This window comes from Carassius carassius, chromosome 22 (genome assembly GCF_963082965.1).
Source record: "Carassius carassius chromosome 22, fCarCar2.1, whole genome shotgun sequence".
Taxonomy (NCBI): Eukaryota; Metazoa; Chordata; class Actinopteri; order Cypriniformes; family Cyprinidae; genus Carassius; species Carassius carassius.
Genome location: NC_081776.1, coordinates 15,190,218 through 15,215,523, shown reverse-complemented (window position 1 = coordinate 15,215,523; position 25,306 = coordinate 15,190,218). Strand labels below are relative to the sequence as shown.

Below are 25,306 nucleotides of genomic sequence, written 5' to 3'. Positions count from 1 at the left end.
TCACGGAAAACCTCCGCGTCAGTGCCCATACCCAAGAGAGCGTGAGCAGATAACGAGCTCACACACGCTTTCTGCATGAGGAGTGCATCGACTCCAGCATGAATCCACTGTCCTGGTGGGCCAGTGGTGGCACAATAATCAGTCTAGATTTCCGCTGCTGTCCAAAGTCGCGCGCAAATGCGTGTAATACATGTTAGAAGAACTCTTTGATTTCTTAAAAAAAATTTAATGGAAATTTAACAATAAACAAAAATGTTTTAAAACGTGTCTCTCTGTCAGGATAAATTAGGTATGTTAAAAAAAAAAAAAACACGGCGGTAATACCGCATATCGCGCTATTGAGCCACCCATAATAACCGCAGGGGAAATTTCTTAACCGCGACAGCCCTAGTATTGAACTGGATAGTGCTGAGCTGAAGTGAACTAAACTAAACTAAGCTGAACTGAATAGTGTTAAGATAACATGTGCTGTACTAAACTGAACTGTGCTGAATTGAATTGAATTGAATTGAACTAAGCTAAACTGAGTTGAACTGATATGTTGTGCTGTAGGTAACTGAAATGTACTGAACGTCTCTAGGTTACGTATGTAACCCTAGTTCCTCGAGGGAACGAGACGCTGCGTCGAAGCGCTTTGGGAACGCGTTCAGCGTACGCGACTCTGAATATCGTGTGTAATCAGTCCAATGGATGGGCGTGACGTCACCGACGTGGTGACGTAAGCGACCAGGAAGCTATAAAAGCACGTGCCACGCAGCTGGCGTCAGCTTCGAGTACCAGCAAGCGCCGGCAGGGGTGCCGGGGGTATGGCTCCGAGACGCAGCGTCTCGTTCCCTCGAGGAACTAGGGTTACATACGTAACCTAGAGACGTTCCTCTTCAGGAACTCAAGCTGCGTCGAAGCGCTTTGGGGAACGAGTCCTAACGCCGCCAGACTACCAAACCCCTGCCTGGTGTGTATCCGAAGAGCACAGCTCAGGACAGGAGGACAGAAGCGCCTGGAGTGACTGGCATATCTAGGCCATAGAACCTAACAAATGTAGAGGGCGTGGACCACCCCGCAGCGTTGCAGATGTCCAGCATGGATACACCTGCTAAGAAGGCCTTAGAGGCCGCCATACCCCGAGTAGAGTGAGCCTTGGCTCCCGACAGCGGGGGACGACCAGAGGACTCATAGGTGACGTTGATAGCCTCGACTATCCAACGACTAATAGTCTGCTTAGAAGCAGGAGAACCCCTCCTGGGGGGACCGTAGCACACAAGCAATTGGTCAGTTTTTCTCCACAGGGCAGCTCTGTGGACGTATGCGTCCAGTGCTCGAACCGGACACATACAGTTTAGCTTCGCCTGGTCGGGCTCCCGAAAGGGAGGAGGACAGAAGGCCTGCAGCACTACAGGTCGTGGTGTAACAGAGGGAACCTTGGGAACATATCCCGCTCGAGGGTATATGAACGCTTTAGTCATGCCTGGTGCAAACTCAAGATAAGAAGGGGCCATCGAGAGGGCCTGAAGATCTCCTACTCTCCGCAGAGAGGTAATAGCCAACAGAAAAGAGGTTTTAAGTGTGAGATGTCTGTCTGAGATATCTTGAATAGGTTCAAACGGGGGTTTGCACATAGCCTCTAACACCACAACCAAGTCCCACGGTGGAATACGGGACCGTACTGGAGGTCTCAGCCTCAGTGCACCGCGGAGGAAACGTGTAACTAGGGGGTGTCTTCCCAAAGACTGACCGTCGAGAAGGGTGTGGTAGGCCGCAATGGCCGCCACGTAGACCTTCAGAGTAGAGTGGGTCAACCCTGCAGAGAGCCTAGCCTGTAGAAACTCCAGAACTGTACCAACTGGGCAGTTTGCTGGGTCTAGCTGGCGGTCTCTGCACCATGAAGTGAAAAGCTTCCACTTCAGGGCGTACAGTTTCCTCGTAGAGGGAGCTCTGGATTGGAGTAGGGTCTCCACAACCTCAGTTGAGAGACCAGCTGCTACCAGTTGTGCCCCCTCAGGGGCCACACCCACAGCTTCCACAACTCCGGGCGAGGGTGAATTATCGTGCCCTGCGCCTGTGAGAGTAGGTCTGTCCTGATCGGTATCTCCCACGGAGAGCCGTCGAGGAGCGAGACTAGATCTGAGAACCATACTCGGCCCGGCCAGAACGGGGCTACTAATAACAGACGGACCCCGTCCCGGCGTACTCTCGCCAGAACTCCCGGAAGCAGAGCGATAGGGGGAAAAGCGTACAGACGAAGCCTCGGCCAGGTCTGTACCATAGCGTCCAGTCCCAGAAGAGCTGGATGAACTAGAGAGAACCAGAGGGGACATTGTGACGTCTCCTGAGTCGCAAAAAGGTCTACTTGAGCCCTGCCAAACACTCTCCATATCTGATCTACCACCCGTGGGTGAAGTCTCCATTCCCCGGGCCTCGGCCCCTGCCTCGACAGTATGTCTGCTCCCATATTTAACTTCCCAGGAATATATACTGCTCTTAATGAGAGGAGTTTGTTCTGGGACCACACCAGGATCTGGTGCGCCAGCTTGTACAAAGGGCGCGAACGCAGACCGCCCTGGTGGTTGATGTAAGAGACCACTGATGTGTTGTCGGTGCGCACCAACACATGGTGACCTCTCAGGTCTGGGAGGAAGTGCTTCAGTGCACGATAAACTGCTAGCATTTCTAGACAATTGATATGCCACGTTAGATGGCGATCGCTCCACAGACCACAGGCAGGGTGGCCACTCATGACCGCACCCCAGCCGGTGAGGGACGCGTCCGTCGCTAGTGTCACACGGCGACAAGGAGCTCCCAGCACCGGGCCCTGATTCAAGAACCAATGTTTCTTCCACATGTCTAAGGCACGGAGGCAGCGCCGCGTGACCTTGATAGTGCGAAGCGGATTGCCCCTCAGGGAAAATCCCTTGGTCTTGAGCCACCACTGTAGGGGTCTCATGTACAGCAGGCCAAGAGGTATCACGTTGGACGCAGCTGCCATCAGACCCAACAATCTCTGAAATTGTTTGACAGTGAGTGACTGGCCTTCTCTGACTCTCTTGACTGAGATGAGGATCGACTCGATACGAGCAGGGGACAATCGTGCCTGCATCGCGGTCGAATCCCATACTACGCCTAGATAGGTGGTTCTCTGAGCCGGAGAAAGTACACTCTTCTTGGCGTTCAGTCTCAAACCCAGCTCCCCCATATGTGCGAGAACGACATCTCGATGTCGAACCGCAATCTGCTCTGACTGAGCTAAAATCAACCAATCGTCGATATAATTGAGAATGCGGATGCCCTGCGTGCGCAGGGGGGCCAGAGCCGCATCTACACACTTTGTGAACGTGCGGGGTGAGATTGCGAGGCCAAAGGGAAGTACTCGATATTGGTAGGCTTCGCCCCCGAAAGCGAACCTCAGAAACTTCCTGTGTTGAGGAAGGATGGAGATATGAAAATATGCGTCTTTGAGATCTATCGTGACAAACCAGTCCTCGGACCTGATCTGAGCTACAACATGCTTGATTGTGAGCATTCTGAACTTCAGTCTCATAACTGAACGATTTAAGACCCTCAAGTCTATAATCGGACGCAGCCCCCCATCCTTCTTTGGAACTATGAAATACCGGCTGTAAAATCCGGACTCCCTGTCCTGAGGAGGGACCACCTCGATGGCCCCCTTCTCTAATAGGGTTTCCACTTCCTGTTCCATAACCAGACCCTGCCCGGGGCCCACTATCGTGTGAACGACCCCGTTGAATATAGGCGGCACGGAGCCGAACTGAATGCGGTAGCCTTTTTCTACTATATGCAGGACCCAACGAGATACATTTGGCAGTAGTTTCCACGCTGCTAAATAATCTACTAAGGGAATCAGTCTCTCGAGACTGACCTCTGGTGTAAGAGACCCCCGCAGGGGCGGCGAGCGTCCCAGCCCCGCTACGCGCACGGGCGGAGGATACTGAGAACGATGCTCGCCCGGGGCCGCTGCGCCCTGGAGCACTGGCAGGGTTGGCAGAACGACCCCTAGAGGGCACTGAGGTGGGACGGGCACCGTGGACTGCGGTGTGTACCGTTCTACCCCAGCGGAGGCTGCCCTCTGAAACCCCGGGCCGTTGGCGTCAGGGTTTCTTGGCCGAGGACTTCTTAGCTTCGATAACCGCCCTTAAATCTAACTTGGGCTTAGAAGACCTCGGCCTAGAGCGTCGCTGAGACTCTCGTTCCCGACGCGGAGGAGCACGAGAGGCGACGCTCTGTTTCTGGGCCTCGCGGTGTGAGGAGCTAGGGTGCGGCTGGGGCATCTCCTTCCCAGATGCCCCGAGGGAGCGACGAGGGAGGAACTTATGGAACGCCGCCGCCTGTTTGCGGGCCTCCTGGAACCTGTCGACGACAGAATTAACTGCATCGCCGAACAGGCCAGTCGGCTGGATCGGGGCGTCCATGAGGCAGACCCTGTCCCGTTCTTTCATATCGGACAGGGTCAACCATAAGTGCCTCTCCGCGGCCACCATAGCTGCCATGGACCGCCCAATCGCTCGGGCGGTCTCCTTGGTGGCGCGGAGGGAGAGATCAGCGGTCCTTCTTAATTCAGAAATATCATGGGACTTGATCTCCTCTCCCTCATCTAGCTCCTTGAGCAGGTCGGCCTGGTACGCCTGTAACACCGCCATGGTGTGCAGACACGCACCAGCCTGACCTGCAGCCGCATACCCTTTGCCCACCAAAGCCAAAGTTGTTCTTAGTGGCTTTGAGGGCAATGCCGGGGCCTTCAGAGACGATGCCGCGCCAGGGGACAGATAGCTCGCAAGCGTCTGTTCCACCCGGGGCATCGCTCTATAACCGTGCTCTCCCATCCCCACTACATTTCCGTAGTAATCAGACGAGGGGATGTAGAGGCGGGCCGAGAATGGACGTTTCCACGACCTGGCAATCTCATCATGCAGGTCGGGAAAAAATGGAAGGCCCCGGCTGGGAGGTGGCTGACTCGCGCGCAGGAAGCGTTCATCCAGCTTGCTTCTCTGCGGTTCGGTAGACTTTTCGGCGGGCCAATCGATACTTAATTTGGCCACCGCGCGAGTAACCACCTCTAAGAGCTCCTCATACTGTAGCGAGTGGGGTGGCGAATCCCTATCGAGCGACTCCACATCGACCTCCTCGGAGGAAGAGAGGCGGAGCGTCGATCCCTCACCCTGAGTGGAAGGAACCGCTGTGCGTGCTTCCGACTCTAGGGATTGGGTGCCGGATCTGGCAGAAGTGGAAGGAGATAGGGACTGGCCCGTCTCCATTCCCTCTACCAGATCGACTTGTGAACCCCACGAGTGCAGCCGCCGTTCTGCCTCGACAGAAGCGGGACCAGCACCGCGGGGAACGCTGGCGAAGGCCCCCTCCTCGAAGAGGGCCCTCCGGGAACGAAGCAGCCGCACCGACATTCACTCACAGTGCGGGCAGTCGGCCCCCTCGAGAGCCGACTCAGCGTGCTTCGAACCCAGGCAAACCACGCACAGGTTGTGTGTATCCCCACCCGTTATATATCTCGGGCAGGGAGGAACACACAGCCTATAACGCGATTTGGAATCGCCATCTGAGTGCTTAACTTTCGCCTTGCTTTTTGGCATGTCTAGGAGCTCTTTTAACTGGACAGACAACAGTAAATAAGACTCACAAGACGGACAAATGACATTCACACACAGAGCGCTTGCTGAAAGACGCGAAGCTGACGCCAGCTGCGTGGCACGTGCTTTTATAGCTTCCTGGTCGCTTACGTCACCACGTCGGTGACGTCACGCCCTTCCATTGGACTGATTACACAAGATATTCAGAGTCGCGTACGCTGAACGCGTTCCAAAGGGCTTCGACGCAGCTCGAGTTCCTGAAGAGGAACTGAGTTTACCTGAGATGTGCTGTACTGAACTGCACTGCACTAAACTAAACTGAGCTGTACTGAATTGAGTTGAGCTGAAAGGTGCTGTACTAAACTGAACTGTGCTGAATTGAATTAAACTAAGCTAAACTGAGTTGAACTGATATGTTGTGCTGTAGTTAACTGAACTGAATTTTCCCTGAGATGTGCTGTAATGAACTGAACTGTGCTGAATTGAACTAAGCTAAACTGAGTTGAACTGATATGTTGTGCTATAGTTAACTGAATTGTACTGAACTGTGCTGAACTGAATTGAACTAAACTAAACTAAGCTGTACTGAATTGAGTTAAGCGGGGATGTTGTGCTGTAGTGAACTGAAACTTACTGAACTAAACTGAGCTGTTTCTGACATGAATTGAACTAAACTAAACTGAGCTGTACTTAACTGAACTGAACTAAACTGGACTGTTTCTGACATGAATTGAACTAAACTAAACTGAGCTGTACTTAACTGAACTGAACTGAACTAAACTGAGCTGTTTCTGACATGAATTGAACTAAACTAAACTGAGCTGTACTTAACTGAACTGAACTGAACTAAACTGAACTGTTTCTGACATGAACTGAACTAAACTAAACTGAGCTGTACTTAACTGAACTGAACTGAACTAAACTGGGCTGTTTCTGACATGAATTGAACTAAACTAAACTAAACTAAACTGAGCTGTACTTAACTGAACTGAACTAAACTGAGCTGTTTCTGACATGAACTGAACTAAACTAAACTGAGCTGTACTTAACTGAACTGAACTGAACTAAACTGGGCTGTATCTGACATGAATTGAACTAAACTAAACTAAAATGAGCTGTACTTAACTGAACTGAACTAAACTGAGCTGTTTCTGACATGAACTGAACTAAACTAAACTGAGCTGTACTTAACTGAACTGAACTAAACTGAGCTGTTTCTGACATGAATTGAACTAAACTAAACTGAGCTGTACTTAACTGAACTGAACTAAACTAGGCTGTACCAATCTGAAGTGAGCACAGTTGAACTGAAATTAACTGAATGAGTTGAATTTACATGTTGTGCGGAATTAACCTGAACTGAACTGCACTACACTGAACTGAGCTGAATTAAGAGTGTGCATTAAAAAGACAAAAGTGATGTGAAAATAGTGTACTTTAATAACAAATGAGAGAATTTATTTAATCTTTGGCAACTTTTGGATTTAGTATTGAATAGAAACACTTTTTAAAATGCTGTTTAGTGTGTTATTTAATGCCCTGTTTAATTATGAAAGAATAGTAAAATATTTACTGCCTATACTTGAACAACTAACTATTGTATTGATTGTAAGAGCTTTAAACAAGTCTCATTTATGACAAATTTGACAGTTAAAAGTACATTACTGCCCTTTAATCTTCAGGGTTATTACACTGTACACAAGATCTTTATTTCTCCACAAAGACATCACTCATCTTTTATAAACTTGTGTGATATCTGTAAAATGAGCTGAGAAACAGAGAGACTGTGTGTGTTGTGTAAATGATGGAGGCTGCAATTCCTTATGCGGCGCTGAGGATGATGGACATTTTCTATTAGCCGCTCTAACGCCACTCCCAGTGTGAGAGATGAGTGTGTGTGCTCATGTGTATGTGTTAGACGCAGCTCAGATATATATCTACATTCCTCCAGACTCTTGGACTACACTGTCTGTATGATTGACACGTCTCAGACAAGAAACTTTATCACAGGAGATTACAATACTGTAAAGCCAATTATTAGGGTTCTTGCATATAATTACAGGTGCATCTCAATAAATTAGAATGTCATGGAAAAGTTCATTTATTTCAGTAATTCAACTCAAATTGTGAAACTCGTTTATTAAATAAATTCAATGCATACAGACTGAAGTAGTCTAAGTCTTTGGTTCTTTAAATTGTGATGATTTTGGCTCACTTATAACAAAAACCCACAAATTCACGATATCAACAAATTAGAATATGGTGACATGCCAATCAGCTAATCAACTCAAAACATCTGCAAAGGTTTCCTGAGCCTTCAAAATGGTCTCTCAGTTTGGTTCACTAGTCTACACAATCATGGGGAAGACTGCTGATCTGACACTTGTCCAGAAGACAATCATTGGCTACGTCTACATGCACACTTTTTGGTTCAATCGGACTGAACTTTTTACAATTGATGAATCTGATTGTAATGTTTACATGAACGCTAAATAAAGTGATCGGGTTGATGCGCGCGTTTATATGTCACAAGCTTAAAATCGATTTAATATAATTTTTTTTTTTACATGCGCACACTGCACAAATAGTGAAAGTGCAAATTGAACGTGACATCTAGATAATATCATAATATCCACTCTCCTACACGGTTTCTTTATTTGTATTTAACAGCAGAATTTATATTTACCCGTTTAAGGATAAATATACATATAAACCACTGTGATGTACTGCTCATATCACAAATAAAAAGCCCCCGGGGTCCAAAACGGGTTGCCTGTGGATGAATATCCAAAACAAGGCTTTCCTGCTCCACTTCACAAGCCGAGAGGAAGGAGAGTTTTATAATGACAGGACACACATTTATACAACACTTTATTCCAAAGCAAGAGCCGCTCGTTCCGTGCGTCATACGTCATTCCATTATTTCTGCGTCATTGCACATGCGCAGTTCTTTCAGTTTCATGGTTCAATCCGATCGAGTGTTTACATGCACATTCAATCGTATTAGAAGAGGAATAAACCACCCCCTTCAATTCTCAGAGCTCAATCGGATCGATAAAGGTGTTTATATGAACGTTTTCCAATCCGATTGAGTCATCAATTCGATTATAAATGGATTATTTGGATGCATGTAAACGTATCCATTGACACCCTTCAGAAATAGGGTAAGCCACAAACATTAATTGCCAAAGAAACTGGCTGTTCACAGAGTGCTGTATCCAAGCATGTTAACAGAAAGTTTAGAGGAAGGAAACGCGTGGAAGAAAAAGATGCACAACCAACTGAGAGAACCACAGCCTTATGAGCCTCATTGTCAAGCAAAATCGATTCAAGAATTTGAGAGAACTTCACAAGGAATTGACTGAGGCTGGGGTCAAGGCATACAGACGTGTCAAGGAATTTGTGTACAGTTGTCTTATTCCTCTTGTTAAGCAACTCCTGAAGGGTGGAGAAGCTCATAGCCCAAGATGCTTGCAGTGTTAAGTTTCTTAGTCTTTGATGATTTGGGATTTAATGTCATCTGCTGGTGTTGGTCTATTGTGTTTTTTGAAAACCAAAGTCACTGCATCCGTTTACCAAGAAATTTTGGAGCACTTCATGCTTCCTTCTGCTGACCAGCTTTTTGTAGATGCTGAATTCATTTTCTAGCAGGATTTGGCACCTACCCATACTGCCAAAACACCAAAAGTTGGTTAAATGACCATGGTGTTGGTGTGCTTGTCTGGCCAGCAAACTCACCAGACCTCAACCCTATAGAGAATCTATGGGCTATTGTCAAGAGGAAAATGAGAAACAAGAGACCAAACAATGCAGATGAGCTGAAGGCCACTGTCAAAGAAACCTGGGCTTCCATACCACCTCAGCAGTGCCACAAACTGATCACCTCCATGGCACACCGAATAGAGGCAGTAATTAAAGCAAAAGGAGCCCCTACCAATTAATGAGTACATCTACAGTAAATGAACATACTTTCCAGAAGGCCAACAATTCACAATTTATTTATTTTTTTAATTGGTCTAATGAAGTATTCTAATTTTTTGAGATAGTGAATTGGTGTTTTTTTGTTAAATGTGAGCCAAAATCATCATAATTAAAAGAACCAAAGACTTAAACCTCTTCAGTCTGTGTGCATTGAATTTATTTAATACATAAGTTTCACAATTTCAGTTGAATTACTGAAATAAATGAACTTTTCCACGACATTCTAATTTATTGAGATCCTGTATGTATAATGTACTGTTATTATTATAGTAAACATGTAACATGTAACAAGGACACTGTTAAAGAAAGTGTTACCCAATATTGTAAGACGTTGCATTCCTTAGCAGTTTTCTAAATGAGCATGTCTGCTCACTGATCAGCTCAGTCCCTTTCTCCTAATTAGAGGCTTATTATCTAAACAGCTGTCTTCCTGATGCCCACTCCAAATACGGGGGCACGTATAAACTTGCTCGCACACACAGAGTCATTACTGAGACATTAAACTATAATAAAGTGCTACATCTGCCTGCTGGGCTGAAAGGTGCAGTGCTGCTGTATGTAGTAAATAATGATTTTATGATTTAATGCAGCATGAGGGTGATCATTTTAGTATTTGTGTATGTGAGAGTGCTCACACATATGTCATGTAGGTTTTTCTAGCTGCCCACCACCACCAACCAAATGTATAACTAGGTCTGCATTAGCTGGTTTATATTAGTTAATTAAATGGTTGGTATTATGGGGAAAAAAGTCCATACTCTTCCTCTTTTTTTATTTATTTATATATATATTTTTTGTGAGGTCATTCAGAGCCATAAACACATTTACATAGTTTTTGTTTACATGTCAACGCAGTTCTGTATTTAATAAGTTGTAGTTGGTGTTGATGTTGTTATATTTAGGTCAACCAATTAAAACCAATGTAACTTAAATATAGAAATCTTAAAGGTACAGTATCAAAACAGCATGTTCAGTGTTAACACAAAGGTGTAGCAAGTGTGATCGAATGAAGGGATATTTTTTTTACTATAGAAAGGAATCTTAGGCACTTCTTTTGGTCCAAAAAAAAAAACACTGTGGCCATTACAATAGAAACATTCAAAATGCCTGAGTGCACTCACCTGAGTGTGTCAGGTACAAAATGAGTCACAGGTGTTGATATAATTAGTCTGTGAAGTTGAAAATATAATTACTTACAAATAACTGTTCTACATTATATTTTACTATGTGTATGTGTTATTATGCATATTATGTGTATACTATATATTCATATTTCAACATTTGAAAAAAATATTTCAACTTTAATCTTTTACTTGCCATGAGGCAGGTGACACAAATGTCTTTTTATTGTATATACAACTGCTCTTTCCTCAAAAATGTTAAAAGATGTTCCTTCTGGCACTGAGGGCCTGGTAGGCAGCCGCTGTGGGATGTTATGAGAATTCAATGCAGTCTGTTCCCTCTCTCTGGGGGTTCTGATGGCACCTGTTCTTCATCATGTGCTCTGTACTCACTCAAGGGCAATGGCACCCTCAACACTTCACTTACTCATTTTGTGTGGGTTTGTCATGAATGTGAAATGCATTGAAGCTTGGCGAACTAAGTTGAGCTGCTGACTGTGAAGTTCTTGTCTACAGTAGAGGAAATATCAGGCCAAAAAAGTTTCTAATCGTTTCTGTTTTAAAGAATCACCTATTTAATACATGACTTAAATTTCCTACACAGCATTTTATTCCAAAATATTTTTTTATTTATCACGGTGGTATTACACTGCTTAGTAAAGTAAATAAAGACATTAATAATATTACTTTTATAATGATTATTTCTATTTCAAATGAAGGCTGTTGTTTTGAACTTTATATTCAAATAATATTGAGAAGAAGAAAAAAACGTATCACTGGTTTTCACAAAAATATTAAGCATAAATATTTACTGTTTTGTTTTCAACATTGATAATAATAAATATAACTTAAAAACCCAGTCAGCATTAGAATGATTTCACTAAAAACTGTAGTAATGGAGTAATGGCTGCTGAAAATTCGGCTTAGGCATCATAGGAATAAATGACTTTTTAAAATATATTAAAATAGAAAACAGTTATTTTAAGTAGTAATTTGTCATATTATTGTTTTTGCTGTGTTGCACCCCAATACTATCTTCATTTGATAAATCTTGTGTATGAAAGGTTTTGGATTGCCGTTTTCTATAGGTTTTACATTAATATTTTTGTGAATGCTCAATGGGTGAAATTAAAACGTTATACTATTACTTGTAAATGCATTAAAAAAAACACGGGGGGAAATATGAAACCATTATAAATGATAAAAGTGTATTTAGGCTTCAAAACATTATCATTTATGGTATGAAAAATGGATATAAAATTAGAGATTTGGTAGTCTCCGCTTCAGTTTCCAGTCCACCCATAGAGGGCAATGAATCTCTTCCCATCCTCCATCTCGTATACAAGGAGAGAGAGCTTTGTGATAGGTTCCCACTGTTAAGCACGTTTCTTCTGCAGCGTCCCGGTGCTCAACCTCTCTTTCTCTCTCTGTCTGTCTCTCTCTCTCTCGGTCACTGCAGAGCGACTCTCTTTTACGGCAGCATGCAGAGAGACAGCCTGTAGCACTGAACCCATGTAACACTGCTAGAAAACCTGCACACTGTGGCCGTAGACCTGTGGAGACCTGGACTGCACACACACGCACACACTCATGCAATCACAGACGTGCACAAATCATCGCCTGCAACATCTGGCTGAGCCGTGCAAGAGAAGTGCCGTTCCATTGCGCTCTGTGAGTTGACTTACGAATTTTGTGCACGCTAGGGATTTGAATGAGGCTTCGGGGTCTGCAGTCTTGATTTATTTCTCTCTAAGAAGCTGAGTGTGTGGGACTCATCAATTTGTGTGTCATTTGGCGTTAATTTCATGTCCTGTGTCATTCAGACAGAACTGTGTGCTAATGATGTCTGTGTTGGATTTTTATGCGTGATTTGATTGTAAACCAGAGGTTTTCTTTAACTGATTGTGTGTGTGTGTAAATAGCATGATTTCTATGTCTTGTTAACCGGCATGTCTGAAGTAGGTTATTCTAGACGCATTTGGCTTGTTCTACATAGAGTTTTAAAATCCACCAGTGTACATGCATCAATGGGTGATTTGTGTGTTTGTTGGGTGCACATTTGAAGCATGGAAAACCGGTTTCTTAAACCCACATGAGCATAGTTTCTTAGTGTGACATAATTTAGGCACTGTCCATGACATATGACTGCACCGATTATGTCTTGCATTTCAGCCAGACTGTGTGTGTTTTAATGATGGGTTAGGCAATAGTTCTCCCCAAAATGAGCATTTGATGTTCAGGAGGAGAAATTTTGAAATATGTTCAAGCTGCCCTTTTCAATACAATGAAAGTGGGTGGTGACTGGAGATTTTGATCTCCCAAAATTATATTTTAAAACTCTATAAAAGTAGTCTGTATGACTTACATGTCTTATAAAAGGCTTATGATAGTCTTGTGTAATTTAAACCACTATTACCTGCAAATCTTGTTTGATAGCCATGGTCATCTTTCAAGTGAATGAGGATTGGGATTGTCAATGAAAGTGGATGGGGACTGGAGATATCAAGCTACAAAAGAACAAAAAATGGCATTTAAACATTATAAAAGAATTATAAGACTTGTGCACTGTATACCTAGTCTTCAGAAATCATATGGTCACTTTGTGTGCGAAACAGGCCAAAATTCTCTGAGAAAGTCATTGTTTTTCTGAATTGTACTCTTCATCATAGACCTCAAATCTTATTTGTTGATGCACATATCACATGAATATATATATATATATATATATATATATATATATATACAGTATATGCTGTCGATGTGTGTGTGGGTGGAGACACTATCCTTTATTTTCCTCATCTCTATATTTACTTGCTTTTTTCCTATGTACTCTCATGTGCCTCTCTCTTATTGTTTTTCGCTTCACCCCCTCTCTCATTCTCCCTCTTTATCCATCTGTCTGCTGATGAAGCACATTTTTTGAAAAGAACCCCCTCCCCATTTCATCACGGGATGTAATAATGATGATGACGTGTGTGCCTGTGTATTTATCACTGGGACGCCCCATGGAGATCCCTGCACCCTTATATGTTCAGAAGTCATTTATCTGTTCTGTACCATGGAAAATATGATGTGTATTTGGACAGTGTGTGTGTATGAGTGGCACTGTATGCTTATATAGATGAGAAACAACCTATACAGGAAGGAAGGAACCTTTTAGGAGCTTGAAAAAGCTTTTTTGACCACAGAACAAAGTGGAAACTATCACAGACATATTCTCGCAGCTCTACAGGCAATCGCTTTGAGGTCAGGTTCATGGTTTCTCAGAAAATAGAATGGCTACACACACATTCACATATCGGAGTCCTTCATTACTACTGAAAAACTGCCAGAGGTGGAAAGAGTACAAAAATATTCTACTCAAGTAAAAGTACCATTACATTAATGAAATTTTACTTAAGTACAAGTAAAAGTACCAGTCTAAAAAATCAACTCAAGTAAAAGTAAAAAGTAGCTCATTTAAAATTTACTCGGAGTAAAAATTACTTAGTTACATTTTAACAGTGGGAGGGAGTCAAAATGGGACAGGCCAAGGGTGTCAAACTCAGTTCCTGGAGGGCCACAGTCCTGCACAGTTTAGATTTAACCCTAATTAAACACACCTGATCCAGCTAATCTAATCATTTAGGTTTATTTGAAAACTACATGATATGTGTGCTGGAGCAGGGTTAGAACTAAACTCTGCAGGGCTACGGCCCTCCAGGAACTGAGTTTGACACCCCTGGGATAGGTATATTAACCTCAAACTAGTTGTTTTTAATTAAAGGAATCAGTTATTTAGAATAATAAAACATTTGGGCTGTTACCAGGCAAATCATTATCAACAAACTCATCTTTTCAATACAAAGGAAATGCAAAAGCTTCATCGGACGTGGCATTTAGATGTATTTACACACTGTTTAGTGCAGGACAAGAATGCATTTAACCTGCAGTTACCAATGCATGAATAATGTTTTGATATGCCAGACATAAAATGTTGAATACTCATTTGAAATTATAAAAACTTAATTATAAAAAATAAAAAAAATCAAAAGATACTTTAAATGTGAAATTAAAATGGCCAGTATGTGTCAGCAAGTCACTGTTAATAAGTGAGTCATTGCGATTGAACCAAATCATTTAAACGGTTGATTCATTCAGAAACGAAACACTGTCATGTTGCTCAGAGATGCAAAATTTTGCTTTGGTGGCTGTGTTTGGAATAAATTTTTGTTGTAGAAATAGAGCAAAAACCGGCAATATGGTGTCTAAAACGCAAGTCTCTTAGTTTGCTGTCCTGTTGTAAAAAAAAAAAAAATATATATATATATATATATATAAATATATATATATAAATATAAATATATATTTAATAAATATAAATATAAATATAAATATATATATATATATATATATCATTGGCGGCTGCTGGTCTTTCAAAGAGGGGAAGCTCATTTTCGGCCTACATTATAACCCTCTGATGGTCTTCATTTGTAATGACACTCGGGGTCTTTTTGACCTCAGACAATAACATTTCATTTTGTAATAGTAAAATATTTAAATTTTTTACAAATATAATTTTACTCTGTTCAATTATGTTTTTACTAAACTTTGTACAGTTTTTGGAGGATTTAAATCTTTTACATTTCTATAAATAAATAAATATTTATTTAAATAGGCTTTTTTTTTTTTACAAAAAAAGAAAAAAGCATTTCAGGTAAAATTCACTTCATAAAAGACCCAGATTTCTAACTTTCATACATGGGGATACCATGGATAATTTTATAAGGTTTAATGTAAGATTTTTGCCCATTTTTGGGGAAATTCAGTTTAAAAATGGTAATAAATCACTTTAACCACTAGATGGCTATAGTGTGTGTGTGTGTGTGTGTGTGTGTGTGCGTGTGTGTGTGTGTGTGTGTGCGTGCGCGCGCACATTTTCAATCTTAGTTACCAATTCAATTTTGTGGTGGTTCTGCATTTTACAAATATCAAGAAATATTGCCGCAGTTTGTCTTTCGAATACACTTGAGAAATCCGCGATCATGGGACTGAGCGTGAAACAGCTTCACCGACTTCTTATGGTGCAGACCGCTGTCAGTCAAAAGGAGATCGACAGATCCTCCAATCATCACGCGGAAGCCCAGTCTTCATTCACCTCCAGAGACGCTGAGCGTCCGTGGGCGGGACATAATCGCAGCATTTATCCAATGACCGTCTAGCTTCGGAGCACTGAAAAAAACTGTTCAAAGAAAGCCCCATTGAAGTCGCTCGGCTTCTTTAGGGAAATGCACTGTGACGCTGCGGGAATGTATGAGAAGAAAATCGAGTCAGCCGACTTGTAGCTGATTAACACAATACATAATACACAATAGTACATATTTGACCGTTGTTTTTTTTTTTTACATTACGTGGGGTTGATGTCTTGTCGAGATTTTATAAACTGCTAGTTTGGTCTCCCTAGGCAAGCACAGCATACACAGCATAATAGAGTATAAATATGGGCAGGGGTTCACTTCATTTCCTTCAAGTTCAACTTCAGAATATGACGGGGTTTCGTTTTCAGCGGTGTCTGCACCACTAACGCCTGTTTTGTCCGTCTGCATCTGTCTTGTGATTTAAGCGCCAGTTTGCCCTCCTGCCCATTATTTACTGACATAGCTTCCAGGGAGCGATTTTTTTTTACTCAGTAATTAATGTGTTTTAAAATGTAGCGAAGTACAATACTTCAAACTAAATATACTTAAGTAAAAGTAAAATTACAGATTAAAAAAAATACTTAAAAAAGTAGAAGTACACAAAAAAGCTACTCAATTACAGTAACGCGAGTAAATGTAATTCGTTACTTTCCACCTCTGAAAACTGCACACAAAGGGATTTATTCACAGAGTTTACTGTGATTGTGAAGTAAACGCCAAGAAACCTGTTATCATATGCGATTGTATTGTGGTGGTTATCTGTCTGTGTGCGTGTGTGTGTTACAGGAGGTGTTGTGGATAAAGATCTCAGGCAGTATCTCAACCTGCGTTTCCAGAAGGGCTCTTTGGACCACGAGCTGCAACAAATAATTCGAGACAACCTCTATCTTCGTACTGTACCCTGTGAGTAACTCTTCATCCTGATTTTCTTAACCTTCAACACTGCTGCTCTTACTGGCTTGGTCCTCTCGGCCTTGCCACTGACTTATTGATTAAGTCTTGGCTGATGTTGTCTGATCACTGCAACAGGGTAGACACACTTGATTTTCCATAAATGAAATTGTTTCAAGCTCTGCAATGATGCTAGAGTGGATGTCAAAGCATTGGTATTGGGTTGGTTGCAAGGCTGTTTGCTTTCTAGCAGTGCTAAGGTGTGGATTTCTGCAAATTTTTCAGTGCAAATAATCAAACAGCTTTCTGTTGGTCAACACTGCAAGCAGTTGTGAAATCTGTGTGGGGAATAATTCAACTTTACGCAAAATTCCGACCATGTGGATTCCAATTGAAATGATTGAATTTTGCATGTGAAAATTCACATTCGGTTGTAGACGTGTTCTATTTAAAGGACCATTTTGCCCCTTGGAGTTGATTTCTAGAGGTATTATTGCCTTTTTGTGTGTTCATATTTTTGTCTTCCCATTGAAAACATTTTGTGTATTATTATTAGGGCTTTTTTTATTATTACGATATGACGATATAAAATGGATGGACGAAATTAAAAGTCTATCGATTCATATTGTGCTCTATTGTTTATTTCGTGGTGCCACAAAATACATTGTTTACGGCAATACGTTTTCATTATTTGAATGACGGCAGTCTTACATGCATTACATGGGGATGTAGGCAGACGCGTGAATAACAGCATGCGCGTGCTCATGAAAACTTAATGTTTGCATGCGTTTTTAATCACTGCAGTTTAAAACAACTGATTTTAGGTCATTGAAACATAAACAAAAGAGCTATATGCGCGCACTGTCTCTGTTTCTGTATGAGTGGAGTGCGTAAGCCACGCATCAGCTGCTAATAGAGCTCGTGACCATTTTTGTCGCTTTTAGCTTTGAACAATTGCATAAACACTTATATGCATCCTTATATGCAAGTATCCTCATAAACACAGTCATTTAGGTCTTAAGGGAATGTAAACAGTTGTGAAAGAAAGTGCAAATGTAACAGTATATTGGATCCGAACTTCGGTCTTAAAGGGCAAGCTGTCTAATATTCATCCTCTCTGCCATTCATGAAAATCTCTCACTGCTTTTGTAACTAGAATAAGAAGAAAATAAATAAATAATGCTAATGCTAATGATTATGTGTATATATACATAGAACATATACATATACATAGAATATTTTTTACACAATGTATTTCTTATTTATTGTAGTTTTTGTCCTATTGCTTGTAATTCGTTTCTTGTTCTTATTTCATCACTGTCTGTTTATGTATCTCCAGTGAGCTTGAGTTTTTTTTAGTTTTTTTATTTTATTATTTTCTTGTATTAGTTTGATTTTGGCATTGGTGACAAGTAGGGCTGCTCCGATCACGATCGGCCGATCGTTAATGCGCATCTCGTCAGTAAAACTGGTTCTCTAATCAGCGGTAAGTTTCCTCAGGTGCGTGATTTCACATAGAGAGCCGTTGTTAAACGAGAAGATGCGCAAATAAACGCTGAAAATGAACGTGGATTTGCGCATCTTCTCAGTTAACAATGGCTCTGTGTAGTAACAGCTGCTCTGTGTGAAATCACGCACCTGAGGAAATTTACCGCTGCATAACGATCGGCCGATCGTGATCGTAGCAGCCCTAGTGACAAGGATTATGAAAATTCTATGGAATCAAATCTTAATATCATAAAAAACCTTATTAAAAGAAAAATAACTATATCAAGATTTATATCATTATCGAGAAATACAATTTATCAAATCCCAATTTATCAAAAGCTATTTAAGTTTATTATTTAAATGACTATTAAAAAATATACAGTATTTTATGCAGTATTGTAAATAAATAGGCTTTAATTGGAATATTATCAGAACTAATATATAGAAATACATCAAATAGCACAAATAGAAAATACTGGGAGTTTTTTTTTTTTTAGCATTCACATATTGGGTTATTTTTGTCACTTTAAGTGGCAAAATAGTTTTTTAGATTTCCCTGGACCCCTGGTTAAAATCACCTTTAATGTAGGTCCAAACCAAAGAACCCACCTTGATATCAACAATCTTCATAATCTAAGATCTTTAAGTCAGTTAAAACAGTTTTTTTGTTTTTTGCAAATTGAAGGTCAAAATTCACCAAACTTAACTTTAGTATGCAATAAAGCACACAAAGTCTAGTGCAACCACCCAGTTGTGGTTGAAAATACACTTAAAGGGTTAGTTCATCCAAAAATGAAAATTAGGTTGCGTTTTACTCACCCCCGATGCATCCTACAGTAGGTGTATATGACTTTCTTCTTTCAGACGAATCCAGTCGGAGTTATATAAAAAACTGTCTTTGATCTTTCAAGCACTATCGTTGTAGTCAGTGGGTGTTGCATTGCTTCTGTACAAAAATAAAAAGTGCCCTTCCATAAAAAAAAGTGTCTCACATGTAATAATAACTTGTATCTAGCTTGTGCTCACTGTTGTAAATGGAAGCAGGTCCAGGCAGATGATGTATGGAGGTCAGCTTTGCGCCGCTCAGAAGTGACACACGCGGAAATGCAGCGGAGAGATCAAAACAAAGGATTGGTAAAGAAGGATGTCGAAGGATTTAGGTATAAGCCTAGAGTAAACTGGTTTTCCTTTGCTAAAGTAAGGAAACTTTTCTTTTGATCCTGTAAACAAACGTTGGTTTTAACAAGACTCAGCGGCGCATGCAACACTGATCACATACATCATGCTCCCAGAACTGTTTCTGTGATGGCTCAAGCTAGATTAAAGTTATTATTACATTTTGAATATGGATATTTTTCTTATAAAAATGCGATTTTCTATTTCTTTCTCTCACTTTTTTTTATGGAAGGGCACTTTTTATTTAATGTCTTATGGACTGATGCACTGCAAACATCCATTGACTGGAACCATAGTGCTTGAAAGACCAAAGACAATTTTTAATATAACTCAGACTGGATTCATCTGAAAGAAGAAAGTCATATACACCTAGGATTTCTCTGAGGTGAGAAAAACGCAGCCTAATTTTCATTTTTGGGTGAACTAACCCTTTAAAAAGAAAAACACTTAGTAAATGCTAGTGTTTATTGTTATAAAGAAGTGAAGTTTGTATCTGTATACTTAGAGTGGAAGTCCAGAACAAAAGAGGTGTTTTGAAACATTTGAAGATATTATACACAGTATACTTTGTCTTTGGACTGCACCAATGCTTGAAAGGATTTCTGTGAAGCTTTTACTCAAGTGAAGCCCTTGTGTTATGTGTGAGAGCAAGCGAGGGAGTGAAAGAGAGAGAGAGTGATTACTGTCCAGCTGAGAGACTGAACTGTGATTCCATTAGACCAGAGAGCTGGACGTGAGATCTGTACCCAAGAGAAAGAGAAAGGTCTGGAGAATACAGATGAGAGAGAGAGAGGGATGGACTGACAGAGATCACGATTTAAAAAATGAGAATGAGGTGTGAGGACCATAGATAAAACACAGCAGATGTCGGATACATTGAACACTTGCAAGAGGAAAAAGAAACAAGGAAACTGATAGCTTGAAATAAGAAGTGAAACTGAGGTAGAGAGGAAGTTTGGATAGTTTGAAAACCCATGCAAATTAATTTTTATTCATATGTAATGTTACTGGACCATTTCAAAAGCTAGTGAGCTGCCTACTTAGAAATTTTTTTAAGGGCATTGGATGTGTTCCTGACAAGAAGATAGTTCCAAAAGGTGACCAGCATCATGTTACCTTCTAAGAAACGTTTTTTGGGCTATCCCAGAATGCATTGTGAAAATTGGTGAATTCTTTTTCTCTAATATACAGGTGCTTCTAAATAAATTAAAATGTCGTGGAAAAGTTCATTTATTTCAGTAATTCAACTCAAATTGTGAAACTCATGTATTAAATAAATTCAATGCACACAGACTGAAGTAGTTTAAGTCTTTGGTATTTTTAATTGTGATGATTTTGGCTCACATTTAACAAAAACCCACCAATTCACGATATCAACAAATTAGAATATGATGACATGCCAATCAACTCTAAACACCTGCAAAGGTTTCCTGAGCCTTCAAAATGATCTCTGACAATCATTGACACCCTTCACAAGGAGTGTAAGTCACAAAAATTAATTGCCAATAAGCTGGCTGTTCACAGAGTGCTGTATCCAAGCATGTTAACAGAAAGTTGAGTTGAATGAAAAAGAGTGGAAGAAAAAGATGCACAACCAACCAAGAGAACCACAGCCTTATGAGGATTGTCAAGCAAACTGGATTCAAGAATTTTTGAGAACTTCACAAGGAAGGCACTGAGGCTGGGGTCGATGCATCAAGAGCCACCACACACAGAAGTGTCAAGAAATTTGGCTACAGTTGTCATATTCCTCTTCTTAAACCACTCCTGTAGCACAGACGAGGCATCAGAGGCATTTTACCTGGGCTAAGGAGAAGAGATGGACTGTTGCCATTGGTCCAAAGTCCTTTTTTTCATATGATAGCAAGTTTTCTATTTCATTTGGAAACCAATGTCCTAGAGTCTGGAGGAAGGGTGGAAAAGCTCATAGCCCAAGTTGCTTGAAGTCCAGTGTTAAGTTTCCACAGTCTGTGATGATTTGGGGTGCAATGTCATCTGCTGGTGTTGGTCCATTGTGTTTTTTGAAAACCAAAGTCACTGCACCAGATTACCAAAAAATCTTAGAGAACTTCATGCTTCCTTCTGCTGACCAGCTTTTTGAAGATGCTGATTTCATTTTCCAGCAGGATTTGGCACCAACCCACACTGCCAAGACACCAAAAGTTGGTTAAATGACCATGGTGTTGGTGTGCTTGACTGGCCAGCAAACTCACCAGACCTGAACCCCAGAGAGAATCTATCGGCTATTGTCAAGAGGAAGATGAGAAACAGGAGACCAAATAATGCAGATGAGCTGAAGGCCACTGTCAAAGAAACCTGGGCCTCCATACCACCTCAGCAGTGCCACAAACCGGTCACCTCCATGCCACATTGAATAAAGGCAGTAATTAAAGCAAAAGGAGCCCCGAACAAGTATTGAGTACATGTACAGTAAATGAACCTACTTTTCAGAAGAACAACTACTCACTAAATGTTTTTTTAATTGGTTTTATGATGTATTGTAATTTGTTGAGATTTGGTGAATTGGTGGGTTTTTGTTATAAGTGAGCCAAAATCATCACAATTAAAAGTACCAAAGACTTAAACCTCTTCAGTCTGTGTGCATTGAATTTATTAAATACATGAGTTTCACAATTTGAGTTGAATTACTGAAATAAATGACCTTTTCCTCAACATTCTAATTTATTGAGAAGCACCTGTGGGTTAATTGATTTTTACTCAGCAATGATGAATTATGAATTTTGATGTGTATTGTTAGATATCTTGTTTTTTGATAATGTTATTTAAATTCACTATATATATATATATATATATATATATATATATATATATATATATATAAATGGAAAGAGAAATTGATTTTTAAGGTTATCAGGCAATTAGGTGTTAATGATTTTCATGTGGTTAGCATAGCAATATGCTAACGGAACACTTTATTAAAATCAGTGGTCGGGTAAATTTTTCAGTTGATTCATGCAATGAGTGCTACAGTATTTTGCCTTCCACATTTTAGTAATCACAAAATGCCCAGATATAGACCAATAATTCATCTGTTTACCCTTATATAGTCAGGTTATTTTCTTACAGTAATAGAATCAATTCTTTGATAAATGTGAGGAAGCGCTATTTTGTGTTTATCAAACTGATAATCTCAAAATGCCCAAATATCAAGCAATTATTCATTGTGTTTCTATTCGATTCTCATTTTGCTAGCTTAGCAATATTTTAATGTCACACTCTATTAGATTAAAGTTCAGGTCTTAATGGAATCGAATTTGAGAAGTGATATTTTGTCTGCCACGTGCTAATAATCACAAATGCCTATATTTAGGCAGATTATTTGATCAGTTATTTTAGATTAGCACCATGCTAACATTAAACACTGTTGGAATCAGTTGTTTAAATGTGAGGAGCTCTATTTTGTGTGGCACATACTGTACCATTAATCTTAAAATGTCCAAATATTGCCCAGTTATATGTTGTGTTACTACAGTACTTATTAGTTTCTCATTTGTTATCTTAGCAACATGGTAACGCTACGTTGGAGTTAACTGTGAGGTGCGGCGCTTGATTTACCTGATTAGTGCTATTTCTTTCTGGCTAAGCTGTTTATCTTAAAATGCCTAAATATGTTTTACTAATTAGCAACTGTAATGAATTAAACTTCCTAATCGTCGGGAAGAAGGAGGCGGGAACCGGCGGACAATCAAACAACATTTTAATAAAACAAAATAAACACAAAACAGCGCACCAGTCCCTCACGGACGACTGGTGCGCTCAAATAAAAACCAAAACACAACTAAAATCCCAGGCCTGGTCCTCTCTCTTCCTTCACTGTCGTCGCTCCAGTTTTATATCCTTCCATCTCCTACGTGGGACTCGAGACCGGCGGTGGGCCGCAGGTGCCACTGATTTGCCCAATCACTGCCGGCCTCACTCGTGTTCCCACGTCCCTCGGCCCCACCCCACTCACCACAGCAACTTATCAACATGCTAGCTATTTTGGAATGTACTGTGAGACATGCATCTATTATGATTCTCACTATTATGTGTGTCATGAGGATTTGTTGCCTATGTAGAGTGTTCCAAATCAATCACTTGTGGGTATAGAAAAGACCCCCACCCCCACAAATAATCACATTTTTGCTGAAAAAAACTGACACAGTGTTTTTTATCCAGTTGTATTTACTCAGTGTGACTTCTAACATTCAAGTGAAAGATATAGCACCGAACAAAATGTGACTGCAAAGCAAATGCAAAGCAACAAAATGTGATTATTTTAAAGAGGGTGATTCTTTTCTATAACCACCATAAATTTTCTCATGAGATCAGGTTATCAAGTTTGGTTTGGATCTTGCCTTTGAAGGCAGCTGCCTATGTAGACAGTAGACAGCCAGGAATCTTACTAGATTTTGGAGTTTATATTTCACTGAATATTATTACTGCAGAATTGAGTTTGTGTATGAGAGAAAATAAAACTCACTCCAGAGAAAGGTGAGGATGTGTCGTTGCCATCACATTATCATTCACGTGATTGGCTGCTTGATGAGTAATGACAGTAATGCTCATAATCACAGAACTGTTTCATGAATTATGGAGCAGATCTATTACAGCTTAGGGTGCCATGACAGGTTACTCCTGCCACACACACACACACAGGGGAGAGACAGGGTGACATTAGAAGTTGTTATTGCTGACATTGAACCTCTACGGATATGAGACGTGAGACACTATTAAAAATGGTGGATGCAGTGTCCTCTAATGTGTAGACGCAGATAAACTGGCCTTTCTAAATAATCACTGTGCACGTTGTCATTCTTCTATTTCTTTTTTTTTTCTTTATCCACCATCACCCTCATGTCAGTCCACACCCTGAATTCTTTTGTAGATCGCAAAAGCAAGTGTTTTGAATAATTTTCATGCTGCTCTTTGCCATGCAATGAATGCATATAGTGACCAGGGACCGTCAAGCTCCAATAAAGAACAAAAAAACGCACACAAAAAAAAACACATTGGTTTGGAACAACATGCACGAGGAAATGATCACAGACTTTTCATTTTGTGAAATATTGGTGTTTTTTTTTTTAAGGGTGGTTTTTGTCAGCAACAGGATCTCACTGTGTAGTCTGCAAATCCAGAATGCTTGAGAGAACATTTGAAGTCTCGTAACAAGACTGAAGCAGGTCTCATTTTCACTTCTGAACACTGAAATGTGGATCAGGCTTTTTCCAAAGCACCTGCCACCGCAAACAGTCTGACACATTTTCAGAGAAAAACCGTGTACCTGAAAAATTTAGCGAGTTCTCTATAACTTCCTTTTTACAGAGCAAACCTTGAAATCCAAAGATTTGATTTTAAACAAGATACTGGACCACAAAAGCCTGAAATCTCATTTTCAGAACTTGAATCGAATATTTGATGACTGAAGAAGTGGTTTCATCATTCCAGTTATCAAAAATGGATATAGGATTTAAGTACACTATATATCTTCCAAGGCACTGCAGGCATGTTCTTAAAATAATCATTGCAGTTTTAAAGGGAAAATTATAACAGTGAATTAATTCCATAGATGCTTTGCTTGAATTGGATTTAATTATATTTGTGGTGGAGGATCTGGTTCTTTCAGGTCAACATATAATCAATATTGAGCCAAGTAACTTTAATACACACTCCTGGTCTTATCATGCACAGTTCTTCAGCTCTCCTGAATGACTTTGCTTTTCGACTGACATCATCTCAGCTGCGTAACTGTTGGTAATGTTGCACACACTGACTCACTGGAAAAATCACATGGGTTTTATGTGACAAAAGATTATTTAATAAGTATTTTGTGTCTCTTTTCTAGTACAAATATCTAAACATTCTTAAAACAAGATAC

The 25,306-nt window shown here is 40.7% G+C and overlaps 1 protein-coding gene across 9 annotated transcripts in view; it reads left to right on the top strand.

Annotated features, from left to right (window-relative positions):
- Nucleotides 1-25,306, top strand: part of LOC132099039 (membrane-associated guanylate kinase, WW and PDZ domain-containing protein 2-like) — a 230,025-nt gene that overhangs the window by 36,801 nt on the left and 167,918 nt on the right. For all 9 annotated transcript variants that reach the window (XM_059505420.1, XM_059505419.1, XM_059505418.1 and 6 more), the window contains exon 2: nt 16,660-16,776. In XM_059505420.1, the coding sequence (XP_059361403.1) occupies nt 16,660-16,776 (117 nt within the window). The remainder of the gene's footprint in view (nt 1-16,659; nt 16,777-25,306) is intronic.